Source organism: Podarcis pityusensis, assembly GCF_964106645.2.
Source record: "Podarcis pityusensis genome assembly, chromosome: 4".
Lineage (NCBI taxonomy): Eukaryota > Metazoa > Chordata > Lepidosauria > Squamata > Lacertidae > Podarcis > Podarcis pityusensis.
The window spans coordinates 1,570,776-1,589,212 of record NC_138027.1 but is presented as its reverse complement, the minus strand read 5'-3'; the positions used below and the strand labels follow the sequence as shown (position 1 = coordinate 1,589,212).

The 18,437-nt window shown below is 51.8% G+C and overlaps 1 protein-coding gene across 1 annotated transcript; it reads left to right on the top strand.

The window, feature by feature from the left end:
- The first annotated feature begins 2,960 nt into the window (after positions 1-2,960).
- Positions 2,961-17,891, top strand: CDCA8 (cell division cycle associated 8). The gene is made up of 11 exons (XM_081002389.1): positions 2,961-3,037; positions 6,007-6,116; positions 7,503-7,631; positions 9,633-9,673; positions 10,248-10,323; positions 10,452-10,600; positions 11,164-11,225; positions 12,432-12,518; positions 14,005-14,131; positions 14,729-14,815; positions 17,010-17,891. The coding sequence occupies exons 2-11, from the start codon at positions 6,023-6,025 to the stop codon at positions 17,049-17,051; spliced, it is 894 nt and encodes a 297-aa protein (XP_080858515.1). The 5' UTR covers positions 2,961-3,037; positions 6,007-6,022; the 3' UTR covers positions 17,052-17,891.
- Positions 17,892-18,437: the final 546 nt, after the last annotated feature.

The following is an 18,437-nucleotide window of genomic DNA, read 5'->3' as shown; positions in this document are numbered from 1 at the left end:
GCATGAGGGCCCCCAGGCCGCCCCATGTGGCTCTCCAGACTGTTTTGGGCCAGCCCTGTGGGGCAGGTCCAGGTGGGGTGGAGGCCACTCTTCCCAAGTCCTGGCACCCGGCTGACGGGCCCCTGGAGGACCTGGAGGAGGACTTCTCCTGGGGCTGTGGGTGCAGCAGGAGGGTGTGTGAGTGGAGCAGGCCCTGGGTGCTTCTGAGGAGACCTGTTTGTGGGAGATTTGGGGGATATCAGGCAGGAGGCGCCTCCTGGCAGGCGGCTGATAAAGGCGGCCCCTCCTGATAGCTCCGTGGAGGAGACCTCAGCCTCTGGCGCCAGGAGCTTCTGAGGGGGGTGGCATTCGCTGTCTATGAAAAAGGAACGGGTGGCCCCACCCAGGAGAGGTGGGGGCTCTGTGTGGGTTGTGGGGCGTCCGCCTGAGGCATGAGAGAGCAGCAGCAGCAGCACCCAGTGGCAAGCAAAACAATTCTGATTATGATACGTGAAGAGCTTAAAAAGACATTTAGGAGATCGATCTTTTAAAAAAACCAGCAAAAATGCTGGGCTTGGTACCGAGTGACATCCCTAAGGATAAAAGGAATATATTCCTTTAGGCAACGGCAGCAGCCAGAATTGTAGTGGCAAAAAACTGGAAAACTGATAAAATACCAGAATTATTAGAATAGAGAGCCGAATTTCTTGAATTCGCGGAGATGGCAAAATTAACAGCATCAATTAGAGGCTGCTACTCTAAGGGGCAAGCCAACAGTGGGGCAGGCCTTTGCCTCTGCACCCCACTGCGAAACCCTCAGGGCAAAGCCAGGGTCCTCTAAGCGGCAGACTTTGGAGAGGTTCGAGCAGCCCTGGAAGAAGACCCCCACCCCACCCTCAGCCCCCCCCCCCAGGGCCAAGTATGGAGGGAGAGCTGCTCCTTTACTTCACATTGCTGCCTGGCTGGTCATCCGCGAGGATCACGTTCGCGTCATTGGCTGTCACTTTGCAGCACTTCTGCCCCCCTCCCCACCCCCCACAGGCCCTCTGGGTGCATTTCAGTTCTTAGCTGGGATTCCTACATGGGACCCCTGCCAACTCTGCCATTCTACGCTCCCCAAAGCCAGCCCCACTGCCAGCCCCCAAAGGCACCCTCTCCCAGTCACATCACTGAATGTCCAGTCTGGCATCCTCTCCTTGCAGCGGTCAGTTACCCGCCCCCCCCATGGACCTAGGAATCCACACAGACTGCCCCTGCACCTGGAGGTTCTATAAGGACGGAAGAAGAGGTGGCTGGATCAGGCCACCGAGTCCATTCCTTCTCCCGTTCTCACAGGGGCCAAGCGGTTGCCTGTGACGCAAGAGCAACACTCTTCCTGGGGTCCCGGCATCTCCCTTTCTCATTTAGCAAAGCAAAGGAGATGGTGTTGGACTTTCGGAGGAAGAGAGGAGAACTAGTTCCGCTGGACATCGGGGAGGGCTGTGTCGAGTCCTTGGAGTTTATCTCAGTGAAGACCTTACCTGGAAAATCAATACAACCCATGTGGTTAAGAAAGCCCAAGAGAGACTCCATCTCCTCAGAGTCTTGCGGAAGAACGATGTCAATCAACATCTGATGATCTCCTTCTACCAGTCCACAATAGAAAGTGCCTTTCATACTGCATCATGGTGTGGGACGCTGGTCTGACATCAACTGATAGAAAGTGCCTACAGAAGGTGGTGGACAAGATATTTTACAGCACAAGATATTATGGGCTGTCCCGGGAATCCGCTGGATGAAACAGCGGAAGAACGTTACCTCAGGTGAGGAAAATTCTCAGGGACGATTCACACCCTGGCCGGCACTTTCTTGATCTCCTGCCCTCGGGCAGAAGATATAGAAGCAGGATTAGTCGCGCCAACAGGGTAAAGAACAGCTTCTATCCGTGGGCTGTTAGGCTGCTGAATGAAAGAGAACAACAGGGCAACTGACTTTTGGGTTTGGTGGGTGGGTGTCAGTAAATGAGGGGAATTAAGACTAAAAGAGCTGAGTGGGGGGTGCTCGTGTAATCTCACTGTACAGTGGTACCTCGGGTTACATATGTTTCAGGTTACACACTCCGCTAACCCAGAAATATTGCTTCAGGTTAAGAACTTTGCTTCAGGATGAGAACAGAAATCGTGCTCCCGCGGCACGGAAGCAGCAGGAGGCCCCATAGGCTAAAGTGGTGCTTCAGGTTAAGAACAGTTTCAGGTTAAGTACGGACCTCCGGAACGAATTAAGTACTTAACCCGAGGTACCACTGTATACAAGTTGTACAAGTGACAATCAAGTATTTCAATTTCAATTTCTACATTCTTCAGTTGGGTTCTCCACACATCTTTAAAACAAAACAAAAAAAATGTGACTTTAAAACAAAACTTTTTTTTAATTTTTTTGAAACGCCTTTTAGAGCAGCCCTCCCTGCTCTAGAATTCCAGGATCTTCTTCCAACTTGGCACTCCGGAGTTCAGCTGAGTTAGACCTGCAGATAGAGACCCATCGACGCCAAGGCAGCCCCCCAGCCTGCGGCTGTGCCCCCCCGGGAGGGAACCCCGCCCCGCCGCCCGCGGCTCCGCTTCCCCTGCGCAGTCGCTCCGGAGTCCCCGTGTAAACGGAGTCACTCCGCCTCCGCCGCTTCCCTCCGGGGCGCCTGGAGAGAGAGAGGGAGGGGGAAATAACCCCCCTCTTCCTCCCCCCCCAACCCAAGAGGCGCCGGCCACGATGGCGCGGAGGTCTCTGCCCCGAGGCGCCCGCCTTCGCCCCGCTTCCCTCGCCGCGCGGCGGCAGCAGCATCTCCCCACCCGGCCGCCAGAGGCGCTCTAAGCGGAGCGCCGCCGCCCCTGTCGCGCCTCGGCATGCCGGGAAACGTAGTCTTCCTGCCCGGAGTCGGCGCGGCCGCTCTTCCGCCTCGCCTCCCCATTGGCCGAGCCGGCGTTCGAGGCGCGCTGATTGGCTGCGGCGTCGCAGGCGCCCAAGTTTGAACCGGGGAGGCGGCGGAGCGGAGCTGGCGGGGAACCGGCGGAGGAGAAAGAGGCAGGTAGGAGGGAGGGGAGGGGAGGGGAGGGGAGCCCCCCACCTGAGCCCCAAATATATCCCCAAAGTCGCGGGGGGGGGGGAGAAAGAAAATATCCCGCTCATAAAAAGTTTATTAAAAACATCATTGGGCCAATAATAATAATAATAATAATAATAATAATAATAATAATAATACTATCCTGTGGTTGCAGGATGGAGGGAGGGGGCCTGACTCCTCATGGCCTGGGTGGAATTTGTTGCTTAGTCATGTCCGCCTCTTCGTGACCCCCTGGACCAGAGCACGCCAGGCACTTCTGTCTTCCACTGCCTCCCGCAGTTTGGTCAGACTTATGCTGGTCCCTTCGAGAACACTGTCCAACCATCTCGTCCTCTGTCGTCCCTTCTCCTTGCGCCCTCCATCTTTCCCAACATCAGGGGCTTTTCCAGGGAGTCTTCTCTTCTCGTGAGGTGGCCAAAGTATTGGAGCCTCAGCTACATGATCTGTCCTTCCAGTGAGCACTCAGGGATGATTTCCTTCAGAATGGATACGTTTGATCTTCTTGCCGTCCATGGGACTCTCAAGAGTCTCCTCCAGCACCAGAATTCAAAAGCATCAGTTCTTCCGCGATCAGCCTTCTTTATGGTCCAGCTCTCACTTCCATACATCACTACTGGGGAAACCAGAGCTTCAAGTATACAGACCTGGATGGAATAGGGACTCCGAAATCCTCATGGTGTGCCCTCAGGTCCTCAGCCTCCGGCCCCCCACTCCAGCTGCCAAACCCAGATGTTCAGCCCTGACAAAGGGACCAGGCTAGGGGGTGTCAGAGGGAATTTAATTTTATTATTACAGTCACAGACCAGTTCTGGCTCACTTACAATGTCAGAAAAATAATAAAACACAACAGGAATACATTGGGTTGCAATTGGGTATAACGGAGACAATTCGGATATAGCAGCAGTTTAAAATCTTGATCATTAAAATATAGCCTAAAATTGTCATTTAAAACCTTAATCATTTTGGTAGTACAGCTTGTTCCCTAAGTTTTATGGCAGATGCACAGAATTTGGCCACCCTTAGCGTGCTCTCTAGATGAGACCGTGGAAGAGCAAATGAAGGGGCCAGGGATCCTTCCTGGCCAAGGGATACGTAAACAGTGACATGTGTGAAGTGGGAGCCTGCAGGAGGGACAGGGGCATGTCTGGACCTCACACGCCTTTTCTGTGATGATTGGATCGTGCTGTGTGAAATGTGCTATGGGAAATTGTGGGAAGAGGCCATGTGCCCTTTGTTCTGAGCTGCTTCCTCCTCCTCCTCATTTTTAATTTGTATGCCGTCTTTCTATCTTACAATACTCAAGGTGGTTTACAAGCTGAAGGAACAAAAAATGTACATCCTATAACAATCTAATGCTATACAAAAATGTGATAATAAAACAAAACTTTAAAATAAGCAACTACATCAAAAAAGTAACATTCAACCATTATCAGAATAGTATAAAATAATAGGTAAAGGGACCCCTGACCGTTAAGTCCAGTCGCAGACGACTCTGGGGTTGCGCACTCATCTCGCTCTATAAGCCGAGGGAGCTGGCGTGTGTCCGCAGACAGCTCCCAGGTCATGTAGCCAGCATGACTAAGCCACTTCTGGCGAACCAGAGCAGCGCACGGAAACGCTGTTTACCTTCCTGCCAGAGCGGTACCTAGTTATCTGCTTGCACTTTGACGTGCTTTTGAACTGCTAGGTTGGCAGGAATAAAATAATAATATCAACATATAAAAGTTAAACAGAAATCCACTTGACAGTTACAATAAATAATTTCTAAGCTATAATAAATAAAACAACGGCAAACCACAGTACATAAAATAATACACTACATATTGAGAGCAGAGACTAGAGGGTGGAGCAAGGCAGGTGGAAGGAGGCCAGAACTCTTCCTGGTTTCCTTTGCCACAGCAATAAACAATCCGGGTTTCCTAGCTGCTGTTTGGCTTCCATTTGCCTGGCTGCCGTCTCTTGTTTGACCCTGACCCGTTCTGAACCCTCAGGGAGAGACCCTAGCGAAGTTGGGGGACAGTTTAAGTACCACACCCCCAAGATTTTGTCCTTATCAGTATTATCATTGCTGCTGATTGCATGTTCATCTTCCCAGGGAAAGGATGGGGATGTGATGAGGGCTTCTTTTGCACCCGATTGCTAGAGAAAGGGCTGCATTTGGAATCACGTAGTTGAAGGGGCCCCCAAAGGTTATCTAGTCCAAGCCCCCTTGCAATGCGGGAAGCAGAGCTAAATAATCCCTGGCAGGGGGCCTGCCCCCCCTCCTGCTTTAAAACCTCCAAGGAAGGAGAATCTGCCACTTTCCAGGGTAGCCTGTTCCCTAGCCATCAGAGCAGCTTCCCTCTCTCTCTTTTTTATTTTATTTTAATTTTCAATGCAAAATTACAACAAAAATTACAAACACTGAATCTAAAATAAAACAGTACAAACAAGAAAAAAACACCCAAGAGAAAAAAGAACAAAACACACACAAACACAGACATCTACAAACAAAACCATACCATCATTCTAATCTAATCATTACATACATATACACATCTTGACTTCCTTCCTTTGTTCTAAGACTTCGAAATTTTTATTCTTTCTAAGTTGTGTTTAATGTAGATTAACAGAGCAGTTTCCCTCTCTCTGCTGCCCCCAATGATAAAAGGTAGGGAGCCTTACACAAAAACAATATTGAATCCATAAAATGGGATTCTCCGAATCCCGTGATTCACCCCACCCCCCAGTTCCTTGAATTTTCTTTTCAACTGCATCTCATTTCTACTCCAAATTATTTCTTTACCTCAAATTTCCTGTACTATTTCTGAAATTACAAGTGTTCTTAAAATCCTGCCCATGTCTTACCCTGTGTGGTTGTGCCCTCTTTTGCTGGGGGCTGATTTAGCCCAGCTCTGCCCCTTCTGTGACAACGTTTGGGTCTTTCCCCCTAGAACTCATCTCCTCGCCATGCCTCAGAAGAAGAAAAACTCGAGGGCCGGCAACAAGAACTCGGTCAGAAGCAAAAAGGTGGATGCGTTTCTCAAGGATTTTAACCGGGAAGGTAAGGTGCTCACTTACTTGCCGGACTCAAGGGCGCTTCTTCTGCTCTGAGCTTCATGCCAAATGAAACTGTTGCTCTCGTGACACCATTATACGCATCTCTGGGGCACTGGGGACACTTCTGGTCGCCTCGCCTGAAAAGGGATAGTGTAGAGTTGGAAAAGGGCACCCAAAATGATGAAGGCGGAGGCAGCCAACACACCCACACCCTGCGCTACAAAGAAAAGTTCCCGAATTTGGGACTTTTTAGTTTAGAGGAAGAGGTGATGTGATTGGAGGATGGATCACGGCTAACAGATTGAGGCTGAATCCTGACAAGACAGAAGTACTGTTTTTGGGGGAGAGGAGGCGGGCGGGTGTGGAGGACTCCCTGGTCCTGAATGGGACAACTGTGCCCCTGAAGGACCAGGTACACAGCCTGGGAGTCATTTTGGACTCACAGCTGTCCATGGAGGTGCAGGTCAAGTCTGTGTCCAGGGCAGCTGTTTACCAGCTCCATCTGGTACGCAGGATGAGACCCTACCTGCCCGCAGATCCCCTCACCAGAGTGGTGCATGCTCTGGTTATCTCCTGCTTGGACTACTGCAATGCACTCTCCGTGGGGCTACCTTGGAAGGTGAGCCAGAAATTGCAACTAATCCAGAATGTGGCAGCTAGACTGGTGACTGGGAGCGGTTTTCGAGACCTTTAAAGCCCTATACGGCCTCGGTCCAGTAGACCTGAAGGAGCATCTCCACCCCATTGTTCTGCCCAGACACGGAGGTCCAGCTCCGAGGGCCTTCTGGCAGTTCCCCCCCTGCAAGAAGCCAAGTTACAGGGAACCAGGCAGAGGGCTTGCTCGGTAGTGGCGCCTGCCCTGTGGAACGCCCTCCCATCAGATGTCAAGGAAATAAACACCTCATGTTTAGAAGACATCTGAAGGCAGCCCTGTTTAGGGAATGTTTGATGGTTTTTTGCTTTATTATTATTAATAATATTCTGTTGGGAGCCGCCCAGAGCATAATAAATTGTTGTCGTTGCTGCTGCTGTTTGTTAAAGTTTATAAAAATTCTGCATCATGGCATCCCATGGAGCTGCCATGTTGGGAGATTCAGGTTAGAGAGTTAGACTGTGGAACTCCCTCCCACAGGAGGCAGTGCTGGCCATCAACTTAGATGGCTTTGAAAGAAATCCTTGGAGGAGGAGAGGGCTATGGAGGGCTCCTGGAAACCGTGGGGCAGTGTGGGGAGAAGGCTGCTCTCGTGCCCAGACCCCACTTGCTGGTTTCCCATTAAGGGCAGCTGGCTGGCCACCGGGAGAGGAGGAGGCTGGACTTAGATGGGCAGGGCTCCCCTTACGGATCCGGAGCCCCTCTCTTCCTCGTGCCTCTTCTCTGCTTCCTCCCTAGTCAAGTTGCGCATCGACCGCATCCGGATGGAGGAAGAGGTTCTCCTGAAGGAAATCGACAACATGTACGACATGGAAATCTTCCGCCATCCCGTGGCCCTGAGGGACATAAACTGGCTCAGCTTCTACGGTACTTTGCTCTGACACGCATTGGGCATGGAGCTTTGGGGGGGGGGTGAATTTCTGGGGTCTTGCGGGGTGCAGGTGCTTCCAGGGGTCCTGAGCGCCCAAAGCTTTCGCAGAAGTTCTGGTCTGCGCAAGAGCAAATCGAACAGGGAAGGAAGCCTTGGGGAGGCGGCGGAGGAGAAATATCTTTCTAGCCCTCTTTGAATGTCTCTAAAGTTACCAAGAAAACATCCGTTCAAAAGTATGTATTCTGACAAGAATTACAAACTGAAGTAGAGATTACAAACTCTTAACAAAGAGCACAAACTCAAACTCATAAAGATATGTGTAACACAATAATTCGTTACAAAGATTTTCTCTTTTTCATTCGACAATAATGTTGATCCTTATAATTTATCAGCTTGCAGACTCAGTTTCAATCATAGAGCAGAAGTCAGTTATGGATTAGGAGCCAGGATAGGGACCTGTTTTGATGTATTCACCTTCATCAGCTAATTTTTAAAGGGTTGTGAAAGTTTGAAGACTTTCGGATAAATATATCCCGTTTCTCAGGGATAACAACTACTGGCTTCTAATTGTCAGAATACATACTTTTGAATGGATTAGTTTTTGTTACTGTTGACTATTGACTTGTCAGTAGGGACCACTCCCACTACTGAAACTTACATTGGCCTGAGTTCTTGGTGTGCTTTTTTCTTGGTATGTTTAATAACAAGAACTCCAGCTTATTTAATCTAAAGTAAATTTGGCACACTAATTTTGGCTCCCCCCCCCCCCGCAAGGCGCACCGTTCCATTGTCTCCCCCCCCCCCCCCCGAGGCCGACCGATGCCAGTGAAAAGCAACTTGCCCTGATTTATTTAGAAAAGTATTTCTGTACTGCCACATCACAACCTACATCCAGGCCTTTTGGGCTAAAAAGCATCATTTAAAATAAAGCAAATAAATGCAGACGATCGTTCAGGCGACTGATCAAAATACAGAACTGCTGCAAAGACTTGCTGGCTCAAAAAAGGAAGTGGGTAGCGAGGGGGCCTCTGCTGAACCTCTGCTGGGAGAATGTTCCTGTTCGGGAGAGGCAGCGTTTCATAGTGGTTAGTGCCTAGGACCTGGGAGAGAGCAGAGTCCAAATCCCTGCCTGGGGCCTTTGGCTCAGCTGAACCTGCTTCGGAGGGTCGTTGTGAGGATCAAACGCTGGAGCTCCTGGGATGAAAAGGCGGGTTATAAATGTGATTGGGCAGCACAGGCCCTCTAAGCTATGGCTACCAGATTTTTTTCAATGAATCCAGGGGCACTTTTTTGTTTTTGAAGCTGAGTAGTAGCAATAGGGAGTCAGTAGTGGGGATGGTGAGGCAAAAGACCCTGGGCCCAAGCACACATGCGTAATGTATAAAGGTGCAAAGCCCTTCTTTCACACCCTGTGAAACATAAGTGTGCAGAGTTTTTTAAAAAACTGGGCAACGGCTCCCCACCCGCAACTCCCGAGCCTCCCGCGATCAGTCAAAACAAAAGGGGAAGGGGGCAGGAGATCTGTACCACCGGCCATCCCCAGTTCCCCTTTGGCAGTGGCAGCAGCAGTCAGAAGCCCAGATGTGTTGCGCACATCATATGGGGACTTCCGGCAAGGGAAAATGGCAGGCGCCATGGCAGCGAGCGGCTCCTGAAGCCAGCCAGAGCCAAATGCGCTACCAGGTTGGCTCTGGGCTGCTGAGACAACCGCTGCCACATTTCCCCGGGACAGATTTGCAAATCTGGGAACTGTCCCCGGGAACCGAGGACATCTGGTAATCCTGCTCTAAGCTCCCAGCAGAGGCCACTCTGCAACGCAGGCAAGGAGCAGCTCTTATCCGGATCCCTCCTGCGTGGCATGTTGCACTAAGAAATCACCCCCTTCTCTCTGGCTGGTTGCTCAGCTCCTTCCCTTGTGGAGGACAAAGCTGCAGCTGTTCTTTCTCCTTTGGTGGTTGCCGGTTGTGTTCTGATCACGGCGCTTGCTTTCTCTGTAGGTGTCGGAGGATGCGAGCAAGTCCTGGAGAAAGCCGTCTCGGTAGGTGGCGCCCCCCCATCACCAAATTCCAGGTGGAACTTGCAGTGTTTTTCCCCAGACAGCTTCCTCCACAAAACTGTTAGAATTCCTGCTCCATGATTGCAGTCATGGGATTTTTGTCTATCACATGACGGTGTATGTTTTGACTCCACTGAGTGGGAAGTGACGGAGACAGGATGTTTGTGATACTGTGTTCCGTGAAGTGGGACTATTGTCCTTTGTTCTTTTTCTCTCTGCTGTCTGATGCTAGAGAGAGAGGGAGCCATGTTGCAGTGCTCCGTGTGTGTTTATATGCAAATAAAGTAGATTAGCCAAAATGCTGAGTTGCTGAGGTCTGCCACTCAAATTGTGCAAATTCTGCGGATCCCTAAGTGTGCCAGTGTCTGTTGGCATCAGTCGCTGTGATGTTTGGGCAGAAGAAAGCTTTTGAAGCTCCCAAACAAACGACCAGGAAGGAGGGAACATGCCAGTCGGGCATGTGTCTCTGCCATGGTCCTACTCAAGTGTAGCCTGAACTCCTCCCTCCCTTCCTTCCTTCCAATGTGTTACACAAGTCTTCTGTCTAATTTCTTAGGTGGACTTGGACATGCTGGAGATCACTAAACTGGCCTCTGAAGCTATTCAGACCCCTCTCAAAACGGCCAGGAAAGGTCAGTGAAGGGCCGCCTTGGGGGCTGGAGGGCCAGAGCGGTCTCCTCATGAGTTTCCCTGTCCTCCGCTGTGCTGGTGAATGACGCCTCACCCTCTGTGTTCCTCTTGTGTTTTCAATGTCTCCCAGCCAAGAGAGCCCGCCAGGCCGCGGAGACCATCAGCGAGGAGTCGGGGCCGTCTTCTCCTCTGCCTGCAGGCAAGAGGTCCAGGCAGCAGAGCGAGGATCCTGCGGCACCCCAGCCGGGAAGTGAGGCTCTTCCGCAGAAAGCAGGGAAGGTGAGGCTCAGGCAACGGGGGGGGGGGTGCACCCTAACATACCTGCTGACACCCAGGAGACTTTGCTTCCTTGAAAACTCCACTCCATAGAATTGTGGGGTTGGAAGGGATCCCAAGAGCAGTGCCAGAAGTACGATACGATATGATATCTTTATTGTCATTGTCCCATACAGAACAACGAAATTGGGGGAAAAAAATCTACATAAGACATTCAAAACCAACTATCCTATCTATCCCAACCTGGATAGCCCCTTAAAAACCCATTTTTAAACCCATTTTTAAAATACAGTATACTCCCACAGAGACTCCTTACACTGCGTTTAAAACCAAAATCGCATTTGGATAGAAACTTTTTCTCAGGCGGCTCGTCTTAGTCTTTATAACCCTGTACCTTCTTCCAGAAGGCAGAAGCTGAAAGAGATCATTTCCGGGGTGCGCACTATCCTGCGCTCTCTCTGCAGCTTTCTTATGGCACCTGGAAGCATAGATTTGATCCAAGGTGGGAAGAGTGCACCCAGTTATTCTCTCCGCAGTCTTTACAACCCTGGACTTCTGCATTTCAGGCAAAGGCGTCGGCCCGAAAGCCCAGGCCTCCATCGGCCAGGTCTACCCGCTTCAGCAGAAGGTAAGGGCAGGGCGGGGTTGGGTAGGGGGCTCCCTCCCGAGAGACCCTCCCTGTCCCGGTCGTGGGGTTCATGCGTCCACAGAGGGCTCTCGAAGGCCACCAGCCATGGCAGCTCTCCGGCTGGAGGTTTCTGGGAATCGCGGGAGCAGAGTGTATCTCTTGCGTACCTTCCAAGCGCCCTAGGAATAATAATAATTAATAATAATAATTTATTATTTATACCCCACCCATCTGGCTGAGTTTCCCCAGCCACTCTGGGCAGATTCCAACAAAACATTAAAATACAGTGGGTCTGTCAAACATTAAAAGCTTCCCTAAACAGGGCTGCCGTCAGATGTCTTCTGAAAGTCTGGTAGTTGTTCTCTTTGACATCTAATGGGAGGGCGTTCCACAGGGCGGGCGCCACCACCAAGAAGGCCCTCTGCCTGGTTCCCTGTAACTTGGCATCTCGCAGTGAGGGAACCGCCAGAAGGCCCTTGGCGATCGACCTCAGTGTCCGGGCAGAACGATGGGGGTGGAGACGCTCCTTCAGGTCTACTGGGCTGAGGCTGTTTAGGGCTTTCAAGGTCAGCACCAACACTTTGAATTGTGCTCGGAAACATACTGGGAGCCAATGTAGGTCTTCCAGGACCGGTGTTATATGGTCTTGGCGGCCGCTCCCAGTTCCCAGTCTGACTGCTGCATTCTGGTAGCCCCACATAGAGCGCATTGCAGTAGTCCAAGCAAGAGATAACTAGAGCATGCACCACTCTGGTGAGACTGGGTAGGGAGGGTCTCATCCTGCGTACCAGATGGAGCTGATAAACAGCCACCCTGGGCACAGAATTGACCTGCGCCTCCATGGACAGCTGTGAGTCCAGAATGACTCCCAGGCTGCACACCTAGTCCTTCAGGGGCACAGTCACCCCATTCAGGACAGGGAGTCTTCCACACCTGCCTGCCTCCTGTTCCCCCAAACAGTCCTGTCTTGTCAGGAAAATGGGACGTTCTGTTTCCTTGCGCAAGATCACGGCAGCCAGTTTGTATGCTGCGCTCACCCCTGCAAAAAAAGCGCTTTTTCAGGGCAATGATCTCACACAGCTCCCAGAAGACGCATGTCCTGGTTTAGGGTCTGAAAAAGTTGGGCGGTGTGCCCTTGCTGCGATGCAGCGGTTGGGCTCCTCTTGCAATTTTGCATCCCCATGGCTCTCTTCTTTTTTTTAACAGGGGAAGCAAAGTGAAGTTTACCACCCCGGCTGGACAGACAATCCAACAGGGCCTGACTGTGGCACCCACTCCCAAGTTTGACCCCAGGTGAGCCCTCTCCCTGCCCACCTGGGAACTGAGTGTGCACTGGGAGGGGCCAGGCTCCGAGAGCTGCTGCAGTCGAGGCTCCAGGTGGGGGGCACACACACACATACCCCTTGCTGCCCCTTCTTGGCTGCCTGGCATTTGTGGGCAAAACTCCTCTTCCAGGGTGATCGCTCTGGGTTTGGCCTTCTTGGCTTGTTTAACATTTATTTCATGAAATTTACAGGGATGTTTTTAGCGGGTGCCAGAAGAGGTAGGGGGGAGACGCCTGCCTGATCTCAAGAGGCAGGGAGTTCCAAAGGCTCCGTGCTGCCATACTAAATGATTGAGTTATTGCAAATTCAGAGAGGTATTATGGGCCCATTCCACTGACTGAAGGGGTCGTGTAGGCGCCTGTGGGATAAGGGGATCTCGCGGGTAAACTGATCCCAAGCAGTTAAGGGTTTTCTATGCTAATGGAAAGGCCTTGAACTTGGCCCAGTCGCAAACTGGTGCCGATCTCAGTCCCAGCCGAAGAAGAGTAGATGACCAAGGTGATGGACTACGCCAAAATGGCAAAGATGACCGTGAAGATCAGACTGCAAGATGCTAAGAAATTTAGTCAAGAGTGGGGGGAAATTATAGAATATCTTAAGGACCACTGCAGATACTTAAAAATGTTAGCAGGATTGTTATATGGCTTATAATGTAATATGATTTAAGGTGAAAAATATGATAAAATGGATTGGAAAAACGTAATTAGATGCAATAAAAATAGGGGGAAATTGGAAACCAGGCGGGGGGGGGGGGAAGTCTGAGGGATTTAAGTACAGTCATACCTTGGGTTACAGATGCTTCAGGTTGCATTTTTTCGGGTTGTGGACCGCCGAAACCCAGAAGTACTGGAATGGGTTACTTCAGGGTTTCGGTGGTCGCGCATGCGCAGAAGAGCTGAATCGCAACCCGCGCATACGCAGACACGCCGCTGAGGGTTGTGGACGCTGCGGGTTGTGAACGTGCATCCCACACGGATCACGTTCACAACCCGAGCATCCACTGTAATCCCAGAAGTGTAGAAATTGAAAATGATCTGAATGTATAAGAATATTCTTTTAAAAAATGGAAACAGAACATAAAAAAAGAAATGATGCCGATCTCTGAGCCCAGGTGTCGTCTGCTGCCAAGGCCTTGCAAGAAATGAGGGAGAAAGAGGAGCGTAAACCTGTGCTGGAAGCCCTCAGGGGCGCAAGGAGCTCTGAGAATAAAAAGTTCCATATAACACACACACACACACACACACACCCTCCAAAAAAACCTTTCAACCAATCAGATGTTACTTACCCCAGATTCCTTGCAGGCTGTGGGAGAGGCAAATGTAGGATTCCTTTTCTTTACGCATTCCTCACAACCCCACCAAGCAGAGACGAGAGAGGCTGCCTTTGTTGTGCCTGTCATGGCAATGGGCGCGCCAGGGGAGCTCCTCACGCGGCCTTCCATGTATCCTCTGCAGCATCTTCAAGACGCCCGGCCTGCGGACCCCGGCGGCGCACGAACGGGTCTTCAGCGTGTCCGCCAACGGCAGCCCCCTTGCCGACAGCAGCGATGTCATCATCACGCTTCCCTCCGGCCGAGGGGAGGTAAGGCCCGGATCCATGCCCTGCAGCAGAGGAAGCCCAGGACCAGGGGAGACGGGAGTGTTGGGAGGGGGGCGGGCACAGGTGCCAGGCGCTCGTCGTGGTCCCTAGCAGGCGGCGACAGCTGCTTCGGCTGGCAAAGAGTACCATCGACAGCCAGAGGGGCTCTGCTCTGACTCCGAGGTTGCAGGCCGTAAATGCTTCCGAATCCCAGTTCTTGGGAAACTGGAGGAGAGTTGCTCTTGCGCTCGGATCCCATAACGGGCATCTGACTGGCCTCTGTGGGAAGAGGGTTCTGGGCTGGATTAGCCCCCTCCAGCGCCAGAGGCAGTCTACCTGGCTTCCTAGGGGGATTTGGCCGCTGTGGGAACAGGGACACTGGGCACGATGGGCTTGATCCAGCAGCCAGGAGGCTCTTCTTAGGTTCATGCGCTTTGGAACGTGCCCACCTCGTTCTTTCGGATTGGCGGAAGAGGCAGGATGCTTCCCGCCCGCTTGGAGCCGTTCATTTCTCACCTGCCAGACTTCCTTCCAAAGCCTTTCCCCTCAAATCCCAAGCGGCCACATGGAGTAACTCGCTTCTCCTCTCGCCCTGCCCAGAGCGTCTGCATCCGAGCCAGCGAACTCTCCACCACGGACCTGCGGCGCTTGGACTCGGAGGTGCTGGGGAGGGTGAAGAAACTCTCGGTAAGTCTCTGCCGGTGGCGGGTGGGCCGCCTCGCTGCTCCTGCCTGGAAGCCCCCCACCCTCTTTCCCAGGATCCTTCCTCCCTTCTCTGTAATAATAATAAAAGTAATCATAATTTATTATTTATACCCCACCCATCTGGCTTGGTTTCCCCAGCCACTCTGGGCAGCTTCCACAAAGACCAAAAATACATTAAGATGTCACACATTAAAAGCTTCCCTGAACAGGACTGCCTTAAGATGTCTTCTGAATGTCAGGTAGTTGTTTATCTCTTTGACATCTGATGGGAGAGCATTCCACAGGGCGGGTGCCACTACCGAGAAGGCTCTCTGCCTGGTTCCCTGTAACTTGGTTTCTTGCAGTGAGGGAACCACCAGAAGGCCCTCGGTGCTGGACCTCAGTGTCCGGGTAGAACGATGGGGGTGGAGACGTACCTTCAGGTATACTGGACTGAGGCCGTTTAGGACTTTCAAGGTCAGCACCAACACTTTGAATTGTACTCAGAAACGTACTGGGAGCCAATGTAGGTCTTTCAAGACCGGTGTTATATGGTCTCGGCGGCTGCTCCCAGACACCAGTCTAACTGCTGCATTCTGGACTAGTTGTAGTTTCCGAGTCACCTTCAAAGGTAGCCCCACGTAGAGCACATTACAGCAGTCCAAGCGGGAGATAACTAGAGCATGCACCACTCTGGCGAGACAGTCCACAGGCAGATAGGGTCTCAGCCTACGTACCAGGTGGAGCTCTGGAGTGGGAACGGTCTCCTCTTGAGCTGGAAGAGCGCAAGGGTTGGCGGAAGGGGTGGGATCTTGCCCTCGGCTTCCTCCCAGCCCATTCCTGATGGGGAGAGCAGTTTGCAGATTCTGCCCTGGAAGGGAGGGTGGGATTTAGGACGGCGGAGAGGGAGGACTTATTCATGCAGCACAGAGTTTAACTGTTAAGCAGTTGGTCCCTTACCTTCCTCGCCCTGATCTGGTCACTGTGATCCACGTGACGGTCACCTCCAGGCTTGATCATTGTAACTCGCTCTATGTGGGGCTGCCCTTGAAGCTGACCCAGAAACTCCAGCGGGTGCAGAATGCTGCAGCGAGGCTCCACACGGGGTCTCTGCCATGAGAGCATATTCACCCAGTGTTTTTCCAGTTGCACTGCCTCCCGGTGGAGTACAGGGTCACGTTTAAAGTGCTGGTTTTCACCTTTCAAGCCCTTCACGGCCTAGGACCCATGTACCTATGGGACCACCTCTCTCGGTATGCCCCGCGGAGGACCTTACGGTCTACAAATGACAACACCTTGGAGGTCCTGAGCCACATGTTAATTTCTCACGAATAGCTACCGTATTTCTTGCTCTATAAGACTCACTTTTTCCCTCCTAAAAAGTAAGGGGAAATGTGTGTGCGTCTTATGGAGCGAATGCGGGCTGCGCAGCTATCCCAGAAGCAAGAACAGCAAGAGGGATTGCTGCTTTCACTGTGCAGCGATCCCTCTTGCTGTTCTGGCTTCTGAGATTCAGAATTTTTTTTTCTTGTTTTCCTCCTCCAAAAACTAGGTGCGTCTTGTGGTCTGGTGTGTCTTATAGAGTGAAAAATACGGTATATCCCCCCCCCCTTCGTACCATTCTTCCATTTTATATTCACCTTGCCCCTTCCACTTCCTAGTTATAATATCTCGTGCAGCTGTGGATGATTTTGTGAGCAAGTCCTTCATAGCCTGCAAACCTTCCACCCCATCATAAATTGATAATAATAGTACCTCTGGTCCCTTTGCCCCCCAAAACTGTACATATTTACACCCCCACCACATGGGAACATGAGTCCTGGGAGAGTTGCTCTTACGCTTAGCTCCAGCTTGCAGCTTTGCCATGATGGGCCACTGTGAGGGCGGCATGTTGGGCTGCATGGGCTATGGGCCTGATCCACCAAGCTCCTCTTCTGGTGCCCTTATGGAGCCTCCAGGTCCAGGGGCAGTCTATCTGGGTCCCTAGGTTGACAAGGACATTTGGCCACTGTGAGGACAGGATGCTGGACTCGATGGGTCGCTGGCCTCCCAGTGGGCATGGAGCCGTCCCCTTTTGTGGGAGGGGGCTGGGCTAGATGACCCCTGAGGGTCCCTTCCAACGACTCTGTGGTTCCTGCCTGGGGGGGGAGAGGGACGTTCAGCCACTTGACTTCCCTCTGCTTCTTCCTCCTTCCAGACTCACCTTGCGCAGCTCTGCAGCAGCGTGCAGAAGAAGTAGCGTCTGGCCCCAAGGGCGACTGGGAAGCTGGAGCTCAGGGCTTGCTGGCGACGCCGCTCTAAAAGACACCGAGAATTTGAGTCTTGCTGCTTCCTATTTAAAAAAGGGGGGGGGGGTTTCAAATCCAGCCCAAAGTCCCCATCTCAGCCAAAGTTTTATCAGCATTCAAAGTCTTCCCCCCAAGTGAAGCCCCCTCGTCTCTCTTTCCGCTCTTGCAAGACGCAGGTCGGTTTTCTGCATCCTCGTCTTTTGACTGGATGGGCAGAGGGGGGTGCAGGGCTGCTTCCTCCTCCTTCCAGCTCCTGGCTGCTCCCATGGGGGGGCGCCTCTCTGGGGCCTCTCTCCCCTAAGGATGGGGGTCAAAGTCCTTCTTGCCGCCCCCACCAGGGCTCCTCTGAGTCTCTGGTTTCTGGTGCCTCTTCCAAAGGCAGCCTGGCCAGAGTCCTTAATCTTCTGCCGCTGCCGGTCCTTTGTTTTCCTTTTTGGGGCCAGGGGGTCCCCAGGCAGAGGCCGTCCTCATTTCCCTGGGGGGGGGGTGCTGGACAGGAGCCTCCCAGGATAAAGAACAGGATTCTCATTCTGTCTTTCTACACGGTTATATTGTTTTGCAACTCAAGGAAAAGCACGTTTTGGAAAATTTCTCTCCTTTTGCAGGCTCCTGCTGAATCCCTCTGAACCCAGCCGCCCCCCCCCCCACACCCTTTTACCTTTCTTTTTTGGTGTATAGAAATATTTGATTTGTATGGGGGTTTTTTTCCACCAGGTCTTAGCTACTATGTTAATTTAAATGCTGTGTCTGGTGTTTATTGGCTGAATAAAGTTGTCCCGTTTTTGTTCATATTGTCCAGGTTGTTTTTACTGAGTGAGCCCCAACCCTCTAGGCCTGGGGTAGGAGGCCCCCCCCCCCCCGGAGGGCAGGAGGATCATCTAGGGGGCTCTGGAGGCAGCAGTGGTGACCAGGCTTTGGAAAATAATAATAATAATTTTCATTTGTATCCCACCCTCCCCAGCCGAGGCCAGGCTCAGAGTGGCTAACATCATAAAACATTAAAATACAATAGTCTATTAAACATTTAAAGCTTCCCCAAACAGAGCTGCCTTCAGATGTCTTCTAAAAGACTGGTTGTTGTTGTTTTCTTTAACATCTGGTGGGAGGGTGTTCCACAGGGCGGGCGCCACCACCGAGAAGGCCCTCTGCCTGGTTCACTGTAACTTGGCTTCTTGCAGTGAGGGAACCACCAGAAGGCCCTTGGCGCTGGACCTCAGTGTCCGGGCAGAACGATGGAGGTGGAGATGCTCCTTAAGGCATACTGGGCCGAGGCCATTTAGGGCTTTAAAGGTCAGCACCAACACTTTGAATTGTGCTCAGAAACATACTGGGAGCCA